The sequence below is a fragment of the Portunus trituberculatus genome, chromosome 31 (assembly GCF_017591435.1).
Source record: "Portunus trituberculatus isolate SZX2019 chromosome 31, ASM1759143v1, whole genome shotgun sequence".
In the NCBI taxonomy this organism is placed as follows: domain Eukaryota; kingdom Metazoa; phylum Arthropoda; class Malacostraca; order Decapoda; family Portunidae; genus Portunus; species Portunus trituberculatus.
Window position 1 is genome coordinate 19,116,944 of NC_059285.1, and position 17,990 is coordinate 19,134,933.

General features: G+C 40.3%; 1 protein-coding gene across 1 annotated transcript in view; it reads right to left on the reverse strand.

Annotated features, from left to right (window-relative positions):
- Positions 1 to 17,990, reverse strand: part of LOC123511085 (A-kinase anchor protein 9-like) — an 84,480-nt gene that overhangs the window by 63,195 nt on the left and 3,295 nt on the right. The window contains exons 3-5 of the mRNA XM_045266700.1: positions 12,602 to 15,818; positions 11,803 to 11,946; positions 9,616 to 9,711 (exon numbers count right to left, since the gene is read on the reverse strand). Coding sequence (XP_045122635.1) covers positions 9,616 to 9,711; positions 11,803 to 11,946; positions 12,602 to 15,818 — 3,457 coding nt within the window. The remainder of the gene's footprint in view (positions 1 to 9,615; positions 9,712 to 11,802; positions 11,947 to 12,601; positions 15,819 to 17,990) is intronic.

Genomic DNA, 17,990 nt, shown 5'->3' on the forward strand with positions numbered 1-17,990 from the left:
TGTGTTTCTTTAAGTTCGAGCCCACTGTATTGTTGCATATTCAAGCCTCGGTCTTATCATTGCAGTAATTATTTTCTTCATCATTTCTTCATCTAAATATACGAACGCCACTCTTATGTTCCTCAATAAGTTCAATACTTCTCCAATTATTTTGTTTATATGTCTCTCTGGCGATAGGTCATTGGTAATTGTCACCCCAAGGTCTTTTTCTTCATGACTGGTTTTATGTCTTCATTTCCTATCTTGTACATACTCCTGATTCTTCTTTCACTCTTGCCAAACTCTATTTTCTTGCATTTTGTCGTGTTGAACTCCATTTGCCATGTACAGCTCCATTTCCATATTCTGTCCAAGTCTTCCTGGAGTAGTTCGCAATCTTTGTCACATCTCACTTTTCTTAACAATTTTGCATCGCCTGCAAATAGGCTCACATAACTGGACACCCCATCCACCATGTCATTTATGTAGACTGCGAACATTACTGGTGCCAACACTGATCCCTGTGGAACTCCACTCTCCACCAATCCCCATTCTGATGGTCTGTCCTTAATTATTGTTCTCATTTCTCTTCCTACCAAAAAGTCTTCCATCCATTTTAGTAAACTGCCATGCACTCCTCCTACCATTTCAAGTTTCCAGATCAGTCTCTGGTGTGGTACCTTATCAAAGGCCTTTTTTAAATCCAGATATATTCCATCAGCCCAACCATCTCTTTCCTGTATTACATCTATCACCCTCGAATAGTAACATATCAGGTTTGTCGTGCATGAACGCCCTTTCTAAAACCAAATTGACACTCACAAAGTATGTCATTTTTCTCCAAGAAGTCTGTCCATCTATTCTTCACCACCCTCTCACACATCTTAGCTACCACACTTGTAAGTGACACTGGTCTATAGTTCAATGGGTCTCTCTTGTTACCTGATTTATAGATTGGGACAATGTTAGCTCTTTTCCAGTCTTGGGGCACTACACCTTCCCTTAATGAGGCATCAATTACTTCACAAACTTTTTCTGCCAATTGCTCCTGCATTCTCTTAAAATCCATCCTGATACCCCATCAGGTCCCACAGCTTTTCTCACTTCTAAACTCCCCATCATGTTCTTGATCTCCTCCACAGTTACTTGAAACTCCTTCATAATCCCTTTCTGTTCCATTACCAGTGGTTTGTCAAAAGCAGTCTCCTTTGTGAATACCTTCCGAAAGCATCCATTCATAGCCTCTGCCATTTCCTGGGATCTTCACTGCATACTCCATTTACTTCTAAACTTTCAATACTTTCTCTATTTTTGATGTTGTTGTTCACATGTCTGTAAAAAGCCTTGGTTGGTCTTTACATTTATCAATTATATCCTTTTCTTGTTTCTTTCTTTCTTCTCTTCTAATCAACACATATTCATTTCTTGCTCTTTTGTAACTTTCCCACTGCTTAATCCGTCTTTTCCTTCTCCACCTCTTCCATGCATCCTCTTTTCTTGTTCTAGCCTTTTCACATCTATCGTTAAACCAGTCCTGCTTTCCAACTTCTCTATGTTGTCTTATTGGTACAAATTTTTCTCACCTTCTTTGTATATTTTTATAAATTCCTTCCACTTTTCATTTGCTCCTTAGCACTCTTGAATTTCATCCAATTTGTCTCTTGAAAGAATTTCTTTAGGTTTCCAAAATCTGTCTTGGCATAATTCCATCTTCCCACTTTATATTCTTCATTTCTTCTAGATTTCTCTTCGTCTATCACCTTGAACTCCAAAACTGCATGATCACTCTTGCTAAAGGGCACTCCACCCTCATCTCCTCAATGACCATTGGCTCTGTACTAAAGACCAAGTCCAGTCTTGACGATGCTCCCTCTCCTCCAAACCTAGTATCTTCTTTGACCCACTGAGTTAACACATTTTCCATTGCCAGTGTCAATAGTGTATTTCCCCATGTTGTCTCTGATCCTTCCATTGACCAGTCCTCCCAACACACCTCTTTACAATTAAAATCTCCCATCATTATAGTTCGTTCACAGCCACCCAACATTTCTTCCAGACATGTTCCTGTATCACTTATCATTTCTTCATATTCCTGTACTGACCATGCATTTGTCTTAGGTGGTACGTACACCACTATGTAGTGCCTCTTTTTCCTTCATTAGTTTCTGCTCTGATCTTTAGCACTTCTGCCTTTCCCATACCTTTTTCACTTGATCCACCTTTATATCTTTTTAACCAGCAACATCACTCCTCCTCCCATCTTACCTACTCTATTTCTTTTCCAAACGTTATATTTCCTTCTCCAACCATCATCAGGTCTTCTCCCTCTCTCAGTTTTGTTTCAGTAAGACCCACAATATCTGGGTTCTTGTCCTCAAGTAATCGTTGAGTTCTAAAATCCCGATATCACTCCATTTATGTTGGAATACATTACATTTCGCTCATATGTAAGTTTCTTTAGTCCTTTCTTGCTGTACCTTATGAACCACTTCCTCAGTCTCTATCAAGATTCTCCAGAAAAACTCTCTTTTCTTCTGTTTTCATTTTTTCTCTCCTCCTCTCAACTCAATCTCTCTTCCTTCATCCTCTTTTTCTCAACCAAATCTTCCTTTTCTGCCTCTTCCATGACTTCTCCACCAATTCATCATCCTTGTGACTTTTTTTTTCCATTCCTCACCCTTCTGTGAACTTTCCACCTGCACCTATCTCCATCTTTACACTTTGTGGCCTTCCTTCACCACACTCTCACCTTTTTTTCTCTCTCTCTCATGTCACACACACACCCACACCTCTCACCATTTTTGTCTACAGTTTCACTCTATAATAATTAACCACCCAGACTTTCTTTTTTTTTTTTTTTTTTTTTTTTTTTTTTTTTTTTCTTGAATAGTTTTTCAGCACTTCAAAGTATCTTTCACTTTTCTCAATTTTGTCATGACTTTTCCTTTATAAAAACTCAAATTAATTAATATTTTTCTCTCACACTAACTTCTATAGTGTTGACTGAAGTAATACATTTGTGCATGTACTGTTATAATCCACTGCATACCACAGCTTCAAAATCCTGGTGGGACACTTTGGGACCGCAAGTGTCACAGCCAACAAATGTATTGCAGGATCAGCATGCATTCATTGGGGGCGTGGCTGTTGTGGGTTTTTTAGTGTGGGAGCCCTTCTATTCCCACGTGGTGATGGCCTCATCTTGTGCTGCCTCATCCCCCTGCATGGCAAACCCTGGCCACTACCATGAGGAGGCTGCTGCTCTGCCCTGGGCCTCCCTGCTGTTGTGTGCTGCTGGAGTCACCAACCCACTGCTCTATGTGTTCACTGATGACCAGGTCAGTGTGTGTGTGTGTGTGTGTGTGTGTGTGTGTGTGTGTGTGTGTGTGTGTGTGTGTGTGTGTGTGTGTGTGTGTGTGTGTGTGTGTGTGTATTTACCTAGTTGTAGTTTTACAGGGCCTGGGCTTTATGCTCGTGTGGCCCCGTCTCCATATCTACACTTATCCAATCTTACTTTAAAAGTATGCACACTCGTTGCAGACACTACTTCTTCATTTAAACTGTTCCACGTCTCAATACATCTCTGCGGGAAACTATATTTTTTAATATCTCTCAGACATCTTCCTTTTCTCAGCTTTTTACTATGCAATCTTGTCATATTCTTCTCTCAGGATCAGTTTCTCATTATCCACTTGGTCCATTCCGTTGATCAATTTATAAACTTGTATCAGGTCTCTTCTCTCCCTTCTTTGTTCCAGGGTTGGTAGATCCATAGCCTTTAGTCTCTCCTCATATGTCATCCCTTCAAATTCTGGAACCATTCTTGTAGCTATTTTTTGTAGCCTCTCCAATTTCCTTATGTGTTTCTTTGTTATGAGGGGTCCACACTACTCCTGCATATTCCAATCTGGGTCTTATTATAGTACTTATCAATTTCTTCATCATTTCTTTGTCCATGTAGTGAAATGCTACTCCAATATTCCTTAGCAAATTATATGTTTCTCTAAAATTCTATCAATATGGCTTACTGGTTGATTGTTTTCTTCCATCGTCACTCCTAAGTCCTTTTCCTTTTTAACTTTCTCCAGTTCTACTCCATCTCCCATCTTATAGATTCCCACAGGTCGTCTTTCACTCTTTCCCATTTCCATGACATGGCTTTTGTTCACATTGAATTCCATTTCCCACTTCTTACTCCATTCCCAGATCTTATTTAGGTCTTCTTGTAGTATTTCACAATCCTCCTTTTGCTTTATAACTCTGCACAGTTTCGTATCATCTGCAAACAGATTTATGTAGCTGTTCACTCCTGGCATGTCGTTAATATAAATGAGGAAAAGTATTGGTGCCAATACTGACCCCTGTGGCACTCCGCTTTCTACTGCTCCACTTGGACTTCATATCTTTAACTACTGTCCTTATTTCTCTCCCCCTCAAATAACTTTCTATCCATCTCAATGTGCTTCCTTTTAAGCCACCATTCTCCTCTAACTTCCATAGTAATCTTGCATGTGGCACTTTGTCAAATGCCTTTTTTAAATCCAAATAAATACAGTCAACCCATCCCTCTCTCTCTTGTACTCTATCAACTATTCTAGAATAGTGTGTGTGTGTGTGTTTATAATCTTAATCCTTGTGATCCATCCAGTTAATCTACAGTATTGTTTTCCTCTCATGTCCCTGTTATAATTTTCAGTATCTCAATTACATTCACTTAGTACATCTGATTCATATTCAGGGACCTCATAGCTATTCATTCCTCCCAAACTGTCATTATCAAGTCTTATCTTCTTAAGTCTTCATGCTGAGACTTCTGTCTTAATTCCGTGCATTATTCCTTCTCGGGTGTGCTGTTTCCAAAAACAGGTTTTCTATATCAACTTTTCAAGAATTTTTATTAGCACATACGACTGCTAAATTTCTGTGTTTGTGTGTGTGTGTGTGTGTGTGTGTGTGTGTGTGTGTGTGTGTGTGTGTGTGTGTGTGTGTGTGTGTGTGTGTGTGTGTGTGTGTGTGTGTGTGTTACATCACAGTAAGTGTTTCTGTGTTGCAGGTGTCCTCCTCCACACTGCTGCTGCTGTCCCGCGTGTGTTGCTGGTGGTGCGAGGGCAAGAAGCAACGCCTGGTGCCTCGCGTTCAGGAGCCTCACGATGCAGAAACAAATGTGTACGTGACTCACGACACCGACCATCTCGTGTCTGACAATACCTAAGTGTCATGCCATTTCTACAACTGTGTCCAAATTCACCTCTAGCGGTACTTTGTCCTGTGAAACCAAAGCAACACACCACAACCATTACAATGCAGGAGTACCACAACATGCAATAAAAACTATGCCAACAGTATTGAGCTGTTTAACAGGAGATCCTAGAAACAGATTGCCGCAGCACTGTACAACATAATCGCAACACAGCAGCACCTCAGTGACACTACCTGAGCACATCATGATACCTCCACCCCCACACCACACCACAGCTACACCACCCTAACAACACCAACCTAAAGCATCACTCAGTCTAACCATATACAGCACCATACTAACACAAAATTTCAGCATCTCACTGCAGCACAACACAATGCCAATATGTTTATGTGTCAGAAATAAACTTGCAAAGCTTCTGTAACACTTCAAAAGTGCACTAATACACCTACAGCACAGAACTGTAGTATTGCACTATCTATTGCTAACCACAGCATTCTTCTGAGTGAGTTTAAGGGAAGACATCAGAGAGAAACAGTACCATCATGATGCAGCAATATACTAGAGTCTTGTGATGTAAGTGTGGCGGCAGTGTTGAGTCAATAAGACACTGTAGGTTTGGTTCTGCATTATTCCACTAACACAGTAATGCTGTATTCATCAAACCTACAACATGAAGCTTAAACCACTCAACCTCAATGCAGCTTCACACAGACCACAGTATTGCACCACGCCCATGTCACCAGACTCGACTACTCACGAACACCACCACATCTCAACACAACACAAGCCACAGCTCAATATGAACAGCACCACACCTAGAACATAAGTCTTCACAAAAACAGAAACACATTAATAGTGAATCATTATGAAATGCATAACATTTGCCTCACTTTGTCACTACGACATACTGTAACTGTACCATATACACTAACACAGCCACATGAGAACCACCATGTAACACAACCCAACAGAACCCACAGAAAGAGAATCAAATCAGCAATATAACACCAGCCCATATCAGCAGCATCATATCAGCACTCTGACAATCACACACACACCACACTCCCAAGCGACAAAACCAAGGCAAACCAGCATGTTGTGACCAAAAGATTCATCTTGTAAATAGTACAGATGAAAATCAGCAAACCAGTGCCAATGATAAAAATGCACCAAAGATTTTAGAAGAATACTGTCAACTTTATATATATATATATATATATATATATATATATATATATATATATATATATATATATATATATATATATATATATATATATATATATATATATATATATATATATATATATATATATATATATATATATATATATATATAGTTGGTTTAACATGAAGTTATGAATAACCTAAGTAAGAATGACAATGGGTGGAACCACTAATTAAGATAACCAAATTATGAAAACTCTCTCTTTCTCCACAACATAGCTTGGGTCACTATCACTCTGATTTTATATTTCTTGTTCTGAAAATGAAACTGATGAGTGTGTTGGAATCTAAATCCTATAAATAATAATTATGAAAGAGACAATCAGTCCATGGTGAGTGTTCACAGGTCAGCTTTCAATCCAGTGTTTACTGGGTTACTTTCACACATGCTCATGAAAGACACTCCAGGTCTGTTTTAATCCTTTCACAAATCTTACCAAAGGTTTGAACTGTTTCATGTTTTTTGCATAAGTATTTTCATGGTTCTCCACTTTCAGGGATCGTCCTTAAAAAGAAACTGTACTATTTCTCAGCATTATGCTGCAGCTGCAGTGTGCCAAGATTCAGTGTATAATTTATGACTCTCAAAGATATGCAACTGTATAGAGTCACAAATATTCATCCAGGCTCGAGTCATATGTAGATCATGTAATTATGTACTCTTCACTGATGATGTCATGGAGAGAGAGAGAGAGAGAGAGAGAGAGAGAGAGAGAGAGAGAGAGAGAGAGAGAGAGAGAGAGAGAGAGAGAGAGAGAGAGAGAGAGTCTCTCCTTGAATGAGGTTGATTACTTTGTATTTCCAGTGGTTCCAATATATTTAGTATTCATGAGCTCTCAGCTTACTGCAGACTGAAGATGTTACATATTGAAAGATTTTAACAAGTAAAAATCTAATAGCTTTTCATGACCATGTAGCTTTGTAATACTTCACACATCCAAATATAAATATACATGTGTGATTGTATGTGTGTGCAACAATTAACATGAGATTCATTGGCATTTGTTACAGATCACAAAATTCTGGACCATGGAAATATAATTGCGGAATTCAAAATTTCTTTTCTGTCAGGCTATTCATCAACAACTGTAACATGTCAAATCTGGACATGCAATGAACAGATTTAGTTAGCAAACTACAGTATCTTGTATGCAACAGTATTTAGTGGACTTAAAAAAAGTAGATAGTATGTAATACTCCACAATTAAACATAAAATACATATACTTTTGAGCACAAAGAAATGTGAGATGTAACTGGCTCCCATTTCACTGACTCCTTGTAATGCCAATGCTGAAATATTGTAACTCTTGTGGTACAACCCTTTCTTCCTGTGTAGCAATAACCATTTCTCTGGCACTGACCTCATTGTATATTTTAAAATATATACTGCACAAATTATTTTAAGATATGTTACAAGTGTTATTGATACATGTTGTACGGCAATGCACTTCTCTGTCTTATGTGTATGCAGTGGTGGGCAAAGTTCTACTATTCCACTAACCATTAAGTATCCACACTAATATTTGTGTTTGCAGATTAATGTTCTCATTAACTCTGAAAACCTTTGGTGCTCATTTCCTTTAAAGTAAACAAGTGTCTCTACAATGTTAAAGGTGGATCAACATCACTCTTTGGGTGGAGATGTGGCATGGTGAAATATTGCAATGACTGGACTACACAAACAAGGCTCATCTTATACCATGTGACTAATGACCTCTGCCAGGCTGATTGTGGCTTGTAAGCAGCTTAGGCAGTTTTAGTCAGAGAAGAATTAGGTTAAACGTAAACTAATATCAAGTCTGTTCTTTAAACCATTAATGCATACCAGGATCAACATCTGATCTTGGCATGTTATTGTTTTTTTTTAAATCCATGTCCAAGGTACAGCAAATTAAATTTCAACATTTTAATGTTTTTAGAGTTAAAATAGATAAAATATGAAAGAAAGAAAGTAAATAAAGAAAACTACATTTATATAACATATTACTGGTTATCATAATCTATTTTTTTACAGGTTTAGTAACATAGCATCATCAAAGTGTTTAGCTTTAGTAGTTAATGAAGCTAACTTTCTGGCTAGTGGTGCCCATTACTGTATATCTGTATGTATGTATGTATGTATCTAATAAACATAAATAAATACATACATTTATATTTGTTTGTTTATCTATACACACAAAGAGACGAGATATGCAAGGGGTAATAAAAGTGTAATATTCTTAGGACGATTATTATACAAGAATGTACACCCAAGTCCCAAGTGGCACGGCTCTCACAGCTTGTGTGATCTAAGCATGGTGGAGTGGGGTCCAAGTATGAGTAAACACACACACACACACACACACACACACACACACACACACACACACACACACACACACACACACACACACACACACACACACACACACACACTAAACATAATGATTCATCCAAAACTATAATGTGCAGTTGTGGTAAGGTAACTAAATCTAAAGAAACACATCAGGAAGCCAGAGAGGACACATAGAGCAGCAACAAAAGATGATCCTAGCCTTAGATATTAAGACATGAAAAGACTAAAAAAACTAATCTTTCCATCACTGGAGCATAGAAGGGAGAGACTTAATAGTCGTATATAAACTAACGGAAGGATTGGAGAAGCTAAACAGTAATGAAAGTGTGACATGGGATACAAGAGACACTAAGGAAACAGAAAGTGAAAAAATAAATCTGTAAACGAGACATCAAAAAGGATAGTTTAGTTTACCACAAAGAGAAGTTGATAGATGGATCTAGCTAAACAAGGATGTGATGCAAGCAAGAACTCTTCATAACTTCAAGGCCAAGTTAGACCACGATAGATAGAGATGGGATTGTACGAGCATAACTTTTTTCTCGCATAATACATACACACACTGACATAATAACTTGGAAATAAAGAAACAACTTCCAAAAATCATAAAAAAGGAGGAAGGCAAAAAGAAAGGTGGGGTAAGGGATAGAAAAATCATCATTTCTTGAGAGAGAGAGAGAGAGAGAGAGAGAGAGAGAGAGAGAGAGAGAGAGAGAGAGAGAGAGAGAGAGAGAGAGAGAGAGAGAGAGAGAGAGAGAGAGAGAGAGAGAGAGAGAGAGAGAGAGAGTGAGTGTCCAAGTGTTTCCAGTCCTTATCCTTAAAACATCTGAAACACATCACTACAACAACAACAACAACTGGTGTACTCACTCTGACCATGGCCTGCTGCAAGCATCGCACCACAACCTCTGCACTCATGTCATCACCGTTACTGAAACCCAACAGGTGTTCACCAAGATCTTCAACCTGAAAAAAATAAATAAATGAAATAAATAAATAAACAGAACAACAATGAAGCCATAAACTATTTACCATGAGCACAATACCACACTTCACCTTATCCAGTCCAGTGTATGCAGTTTGATTTACTTCTTACATTAAAGGAGCTTCCATTCTTATCTCATATTATAAATTTCAGTGATGAGTGGCAAATCTGAACATATCCAAAAGCATTGTATTTTATTTTTTTCTACAGGGACTGCCACATGTTGACCCTCTGGCATTCTTGCAGCTTCTCTTACATTTTTGCAACTTAATCTGTTCTGATACTAACTTCTTGCAGCTCCCTCAAAGAAATGGCCACTCTACTTTCTATTTAATCACTTAAGGAAATAAGAGGAGGAACGCAAACCTGTCAGGCCTACACATGGCAGTCCCTGTACAAAGCATATATATTTCTTTCAAACAAGGCAATCTCAGGATAGTTCACACCCCTTCCTTATCATTGTCTTACACGTCCTCTAAATCCATCAACATCCAAAACATATTCTTACCCAGTGCTGGACTTTTTATTCACAACCCTCCACTCTTTCTAAAGTCACATAGCACTTTTGCCAATCTATCCCTCTTTAACCTACTTCCCAAGCTGATTCTGTCCAGCACTTCTCTTTTAAATGGTTTAAAGAATGAGAAAGAACAGGCAAGGATTCTGCAGATAGGTCATACAGATAAATTTCTTAAACTAAAAGAAGAAAGAACTAAAAGGAGAAAAATGTATCCAGGTATCCATATGCAAGGCAGGCAATCCCACTTGAAATAGTCTAGACAAGACAACCCACACACACACACACACACACACACACACACACACACACACACACACACACACACACACACACACACACACACACACACACACAGGCAGATAAATTTTACAGACAGATCTGGATAGGATTTGGGAGTGGAGCAAGAGGTGGGAGATGGAATTTAATCTGAGCAAAAGTCATGTAATGGAGATGGGGAAGAGTGGAAGACGGCCAAGAGGGTCATATAAGATGGGTGAAGAAGTAGTCTTGAAAAAGGTGGAAAAGGAAAAGGATTTGGGAGTGATAATACAAGACCATGGGCAGTTTGAGGCTCATATTGACAAGATGTTTGGAGAAACATATAATTTGATTAGAAATATTGGATTAGCCTTTCATTATATGGATAAAGATATGATGAAGAAATTAATTAGTACAGTAATTAGACCAAGATTGGAATATGCTGGGGTGGTTTGGTCCCCTTATAAAAAGAAGCATATAAGGAAGTTGGAGAGATTGCAGAGAATGGCAACAAAAATGGTTCCGGAATTGGCAGAAATGACCTATGAGGAGAGATTAAAAGAAATGAATTTGCTTACCTTGGAACAAAGAAGAGAAAGAGGAGATTTAATACAGGTTTATAAACTGTTGAATGGTTTGGATGAAGTGGATAATGAGCAAATGATGTTGAGAAAAGAAAATTTAAATCGAACTACGAGATCGCATAGTAAAAAGATAGCCAAGGGAATATGCTTGAAGGATGTGAAGAAATATAGTTTCCCACAGAGATGTGTGGAGGTGTGGAATAGTTTGAGTGAGGAGGTGGTGTCAGCGAGGAGTGTGCATAGTTTTAAAGGAAAATTAGATGTGTGTAGATATGGAGACGGGGCCACACGAGTATGATACCCAGGCCCTGTAAAATTACAACTAGGTGAATACACACACACCGCATAGTGTAGTAGTTAGCACGCTCGACTCACAATCAAGAGGGCCGGGTTCGAGTCCCGGGGCGGCGAGGCAAATGGGCAAGCCTCTTAATGTGTGGCCCCTGTTCACCTAGCAGTAAATAAGTACAGGATGTAACTCGAGGGGTTGTGGCCTCGTTTTCCCGGTGTGTGGAGTGTGTTGTGGTCTCAGTCCTACCTGAAGATCGGTCTATGAGCTCTGAGCTCGCTCCGTAATGGGGAAGACTGGCTGGGTGACTAGCAGGCGCCCGAGATGAATTACACACACACACACACACCCATCCAGACAAGGAATAAGAGATGCTGAAAAAATTAAATCCAAGCATACATAACAAAATCTGAAGACTCACACAATCAGCCAGAGCTTCAACCAAGGCAGGCAGTGAAGGGTGAGTTTCTGCACACTGTTTCCACTTGGCCATAAACTGCTCCATATGCTTCCTCACAACCTGCATCACAACCTTGCGTTCCCTCAAGCACAGGCTCATCTCCCTCTGAAAGACCACCATCATTGTAGGAGATAAGAAGCACATCTTTGTCATTGAGAGAGAGAGAGAGAGAGAGAGAGAGAGAGAGAGAGAGAGAGAGAGAGAGAGAGAGAGAGAAAATCATGACAAGCACTTCAGTTGTATTATATTAATGAGTTTTGAGACCATCTACCCACCTTTCAAGAAGTTAAATTCTATTTGTCTAAGAGGATCATAGGACACACACAGCATCAGATATCAAGTCCTCTTTTTCATGTGCAATATGTACATACCTATCTATGATACTGTAAACATTTGTAAACACTGACATATAAACTTAGGAAACTGTCTCTCAGAATCTTTACATTTCCACAAAACATAAATAAAAAGTTTTATACTGAGCTGTGGGAATGAAGTATAAAAATGCACAATGAATGAGGGCAAAGACTCATAAATAGTTCAGACATCCTAAAGGTGAATGATACATATATATGACACATTAGAGAAGGAAGGATACTTTTTATACTCTTCTTAGCTGCTACAATTACATTCCTCCCATTTATAATTTTCTGCACTCTCTCTTTTACAGCCATGTCTTTTACCCATTCTATGCTCTCATATTTAAACAAACTTGCTTCTGACTGACTTAAAGACAATCAGACATGAAAAGAGAAAACCTCACCTCAAAGTTTGGTTTTGGGTTCGACAAATGAAGTCTCTCCAGCCTCAGCAAAAGACTCTTGTTATCCAGACACTGCTTTAGTACCTTGTTCTCTTCCCTCACACTCTTCAGCATCAAGTCTTCATTCTCATTGTCCTCTTTTTCCTCCAAAGCTTTCCCCTCCAAGCCTCCATCCATCCCAGACTCATCCAGGGTTATGTTGCCTTTAAAAGAGTCAAGCTCAGCACTCAAGGAAATGTTTCTCAAGTCTGCCTCCAATTTGTCTTGTAGGAGGGTGTCTGTGTGTTGCTGTAGATCCATCAGGTTGTCTAGAGTGGTACGATAGTGCTCCCACTGCGTCTGCAGCTCCTGGGAAAATGCAGTCAACCACAAGGGGTCATCCTCTTTCTCAGAACTCAAAAGACTCTCTAATTTTGAACATAAACAATTCAAAGTTGTTAAGGTGTCCCTCAGCTTCTCTGGGCAATCTATGCCTTCCTGAGTAAGAGCTGCAAAAGCTTGGTTAAATCTTTTCATCTCTTCCTGTAGTAGTTTAATTTTTTGCTTCTGTGTGGTTACCTCTGCCTTCAGAGTGCTCAGCTCCTTCTGCATATTCAGCTTGTATTTCTGATGCCGACTCTCCTCGGCCCTCAGAGAAGACCGTTCCCCCTCCAGCTGCATGATGTGCTGGCCCAGCCGAGACTTTTCATTCTGCAGCGATGTGATGGTGAAGTGTTGGTCGTGGATCTTTTGACGCATGACTTCTGCTTCGTTGGCAAGCTGCTTTTTCTCTTTTTCTGACAAAGTAAGCTGTTTGGTTAGATCCTCTTCATTTTTCTTACCTGCTTCTAGTTTCTCCTTGACATAATGAAGTTCCTCTAATAATTTGCAGCTTTCCATCTCCCTCTCACACTTACTTCTATCCATGGAGATGTGGGGAGTTTCACTCTCTCTTAACTTGGAAGGAGCTTCCTCCAAGTTACTCCTTGGTCCAGCTCTTTGCATCTTCTCTCCTGCAGAAACCCTCTGTTTAGACACAAGAGATGTAGCTTCACACAACTTTACATCTACTTTCCTCAATACAGTGTTCAGCATCTCACATTTGTCTTCACACTCCTCTTCTATCTTCTTCCTCTCCTCCTCTCCACTCTGAAGGTGTTCCAGCAGACCAAGACAATTTTCATGCAGTATTTCCATTTTTCTGTCCTTCTTTTTCAGCTCCTCTAATTCACTTTCCTTCAGGGCAATCCTCTCTAAAAGTTCTTGTAGCTCATTATCCTTCTGTGAACATTTCTTTTCATACATCTCTTCAAGTTCTTTTATTTCTTTTTCTTTCAAAGAAAATTTTTCTTTAAAGTTTTCTTCTAGTTCTTGAAGTTCAATGTCCTTTGATAAAAGCTTCTTCTTGTAGCTTTCCTCAAGTTCCTTAAAGTCAGACTCCTTTGATGCTAATGTCTGGGTATATTTTTCCTTAAGTTGCTCCAATTCTGCTTCCTTACTGGCACACACGTCCTCCAGACGCTTCCTCTCAACTTGCCCTGCCTCCACCACCTCCCCAAGGGACCTCACTTCCTCCATCAGCTGCACTACACTTTCCCTCTCAGTGGTCAAATCTTGCACTTGTTTCATCAGGATTTCCCTTTCCTCAGTTAACACTTCTTTTTCATTGCTCAGAGATCTATTCTGTTCCAACAGATGTTCTTTCTCATTACCTAAATTTTTGTTTTGTTCAGTCAAGTCTTTGTTTTCTGCATTGAGGGATTCGTTTTTCTTGCTCAACAATTCTTCCTTTTGGGACCAACATTTTTTCTCAGTACATAAAGCATCAATTTCATAGGACAAGTTTTGTTTATCTTTGCTCCAAATAATCTTCTCAGAGGAAAATGTTTTCTTTTCAGATATCAACAATTCTTTTTCACAGAGCAAAGCATCTTTTTCTTTTAGCAGTGCACTTTTTTCTGACATCAAAGTGTCTATGCATGCAGTCAGCTTTTCTTTATCTTTAGTTCCCTCTTCCTTTTCTGCACTCAATACCTCAAGCTGACGACTCAAAGCTGCATTTTCTTTCACCAAAATTTCTCTTTCTGAGACATGATTTTTCTTTTCCAAGAGCAGACTTTCTTTCTCTAAGAGTAAATTTTCTTTCTCTGTGGCCCAAGCTTCTGTCTCAGCAAGTAAAGCTTCCTTTTCTCTTGTCCACAAATCTTTTTCCACAGTTGAGTCCTGTTTCTCTTTCAATAAAATATCCTTTTCAGTGATGAGAGAGTCTTTAAATTTTGTTAAAGTTTCTACTTCCTTAGCTAAACATTGCTTTTCTTTCTCCTTTATCTTTTTGTCTGCTAAAATTCTACTTTTTTCTAAAGCTATGGCTTCTTTCTCTTTGGTTAACATTTTATATTCTGAAGCCAGTGTTTCCTTTTCTTTGGTTAAAGCTTCGGAGTGTAAAGTTAAGAAATCTTTTTCTTTGGTAAGTACTTCATTATTTGAAGTTAAACTTTCCTTTTCTTTGGTTAATGATTGGTTTTCTGATATCAATTTCTCTCTCTCTTTTTCTAAAAGTTCTTTTTCTAAAGTCAAGTTCTTATTTTCTTTGGATAAAGACTCCTTATCCTTGATCAAGACCTCATTTTCCTGATCAAGCCTTTCCAATTTCTCACAGTTACTCACACTGGAAGCTACAGCCTTGGCCAGCTCTTCCTCAGCTACTTGCAGCTGGAGCACCACTTGTTTCTGATTCACTTCTAATGCAGTTTTTTCTTCAAACCATTTCCTAGCATTCTTCATTTCTTCTTCCAGTTTGCCCTCCACAATTTTCCTCTTCTCATTCTCTGCCTTGAGATCCTCAGACAGGCTTTCTGACACATTCTGGAGGTTTTCCATCTTCCTCTCCTCCTCCAACTGTCTCCCAAATTGTTGCCTTAATTTTTCTTGAAGATCCTCCCTGACAGTAATCTGTTCATTCAGACTTCTCCTCAGGTTTTCCCTTTCCTCAGACTCAGCTTCCAATTCTTTCTTATGCACCTCCCACTCCTCCTTCTCCCTCTGCAGCCCCAAAACCTTCCCCTTCTCCTCTTCCAGCTGGGCCCCAAGGGAATTACTGAGATGAGTAAGATGCTCCACCAGTTTGTGATGCTCCTCTCTGTGACTCTTCTCCAGAGACTCCACCTGCAGGGTCATTCCTGTCATCTCTGATGCATGCTGCTCTCTCAGGCTTGCCAACTCACTTCCATGCTGATCTCTGAAAGAAGGGAGGAAATCAATATACATGAATCACACAGATTCAGGTACCACTATAGATAAAATTTACCTAGATGTATTTACCTAGTTGTATTGTACAGGGTTCAAGCGGGACTCATAGTGTCCTTTCTCCATGTCTCCATTTATCTAATTTTTTCTTAAAGTTATGCACATTATGTGCTGTAACAACTTCATTATCCAATGCATTTCACTTTTCCACCGTTCTGTGTGGAAAACTATATTTTCCAATATCCTTCACATACTGCCTCATCCTGATCTTTTCATATCATATGTGTGTGTGTGTGTGTGTGTGTGTGTGTGTGTGTGTGTGTGTGTGTGTAATAATAATAATAATAATAATAATAATAAACGGTTTATTAATTAGGCAATGTAAAAAAAATACACTGAAAATGTACAGGGGGTGGGACATTACCACAATGAACTAAAATGCTTAACCTAACTATGGATAAACTTAACCTAGAAATTCACTTATTTATTTAAAGCTCGCACAATAGTGGGCACCGCGCTGAGTCGGTACCGATCCGTGCGCGGTGCTCTCAAAGGCGCCACGCGATTATGGTGTCGGGTGGCGCGAGCAGGGGGAGGCACGTCGGGTGGTAGCAGGTGGCGGAGACGTGGATGACGCAGCAGTCCTTCCCCAAATTTTTCCAAGGCTTCCTGGTGTCTTGTGGCCAGCCTCGGCAGACTCAGGCAGGTCAGGGCGTCCTCGTAGGACCTGTAGGCAGGCCCAAGGATGACCCTGAACGCCCTCCTCTGAACCCTCTCCAGCTGTTGTCGTTGTGTGAGGTTCAGGAGGAGGACCACGCTGGGGCGGCGTACATGAGCTTAGGGAGTATAAAGATGAGGTACACTCCCCTCAGCTCATCTGCCGGTGCTCCCAGGGACCTGAGTCGGCGCAGTAAATAGATTTTATATGAGGCTGACCTGATGATGTTGGAAACATGCTGCTTCCATGTTAACTGATCATCCACCAAGACACCTAGAAGCTTGGTGCTGCGGACCACCTGGAGGAGTGAGGGCCCACAGAAAGCTGGGGAGGGGGAACTGCTGCTGTGGAGGTACAAATGTGCATCACCACGGTCTTGGTGTGGTTGATGGTCATTTTGTTGTCCTCCGTCCACGTCTGTAGTTGGTTTAGAGTGGACTGCAGTGCTGAGAAGTCTGGGTTGGTGTTGTTGACGGGTACGCCCACGGTGCAGTCGTCCACATACTTCCAGCGGTGGGGGGTGTGGACGAGAGCATCGTTGATAAGGATGAGGAAACACAGGGGACCCATCTTGGTCCCCTGAGGGACCCCGCATGTGAGCTGTTGGAAAGAGGAGACAGAGCCCTGATAACGAACGGCCTGACGCCTTCCCGTGAGGAAGTCTGCCAACCACGCTATCAGGTAGGAGAGAGGCCCAGAGTGATGGCTTTATTTATCACAACAGTGTGATCAACAAGATCAAAGGCCTTTCTGAAGTCCACAAAAGCAATAGCTAGAGAAGTGTTGCGTTTGTCCAGGTGGCTGTGGACGAATTCCAGGAAGCTGACAAGGTAGTGAGATGTGGAGGTGGATTTAATATTGCCAAATTGTTGTGTGTCAATAGAGTTACAAATTTTGTTATAGGCCCAGTCGAAAACAAAATCTTCACAGATAAGGCTGGGTATAGGGGTGATGGCGACTGGTCTTAGATCATTCAGTGACTGTGGATTAGAAATTTTGGGGAGGGGGGTGACGTAAGATGTCTTCCAGTCATCGGGGCAGGAATGTTGAGCAAGGGAGGCATTGATGATAGAGCAAAGGGGTGTGGCAAGTTCTGGGGCAAATTCTCTGTAAATTTTGATGGGGAGGTCAGTGGGAGTGGTGGATCTGTTTAGTTTAAATTTAAGAAGCTTCCTGTAAACATCAACCTCCTGGACAAGGGGTGGAGGGGAGGAGGCAGGGAGGTAGACTGGGAGAGTAGTGGAGTGAAGGGGAAGGAGTGTCTGACAGATCGCAGCGAAGTGACCGTTAATCTCTTCGGCCGCGCTGTCAGGTGAAAGGTGTGAAACACAGGGAAGAGAAGAGGCTTGCTTTTGTAAACCACACAAAGACTTAATCTTGTCGTACCACTGTCTGTTGTTAGTAAGCTTGAGATGGTGAATTTTGTCTGGGTAGTAGCTTGCCTTG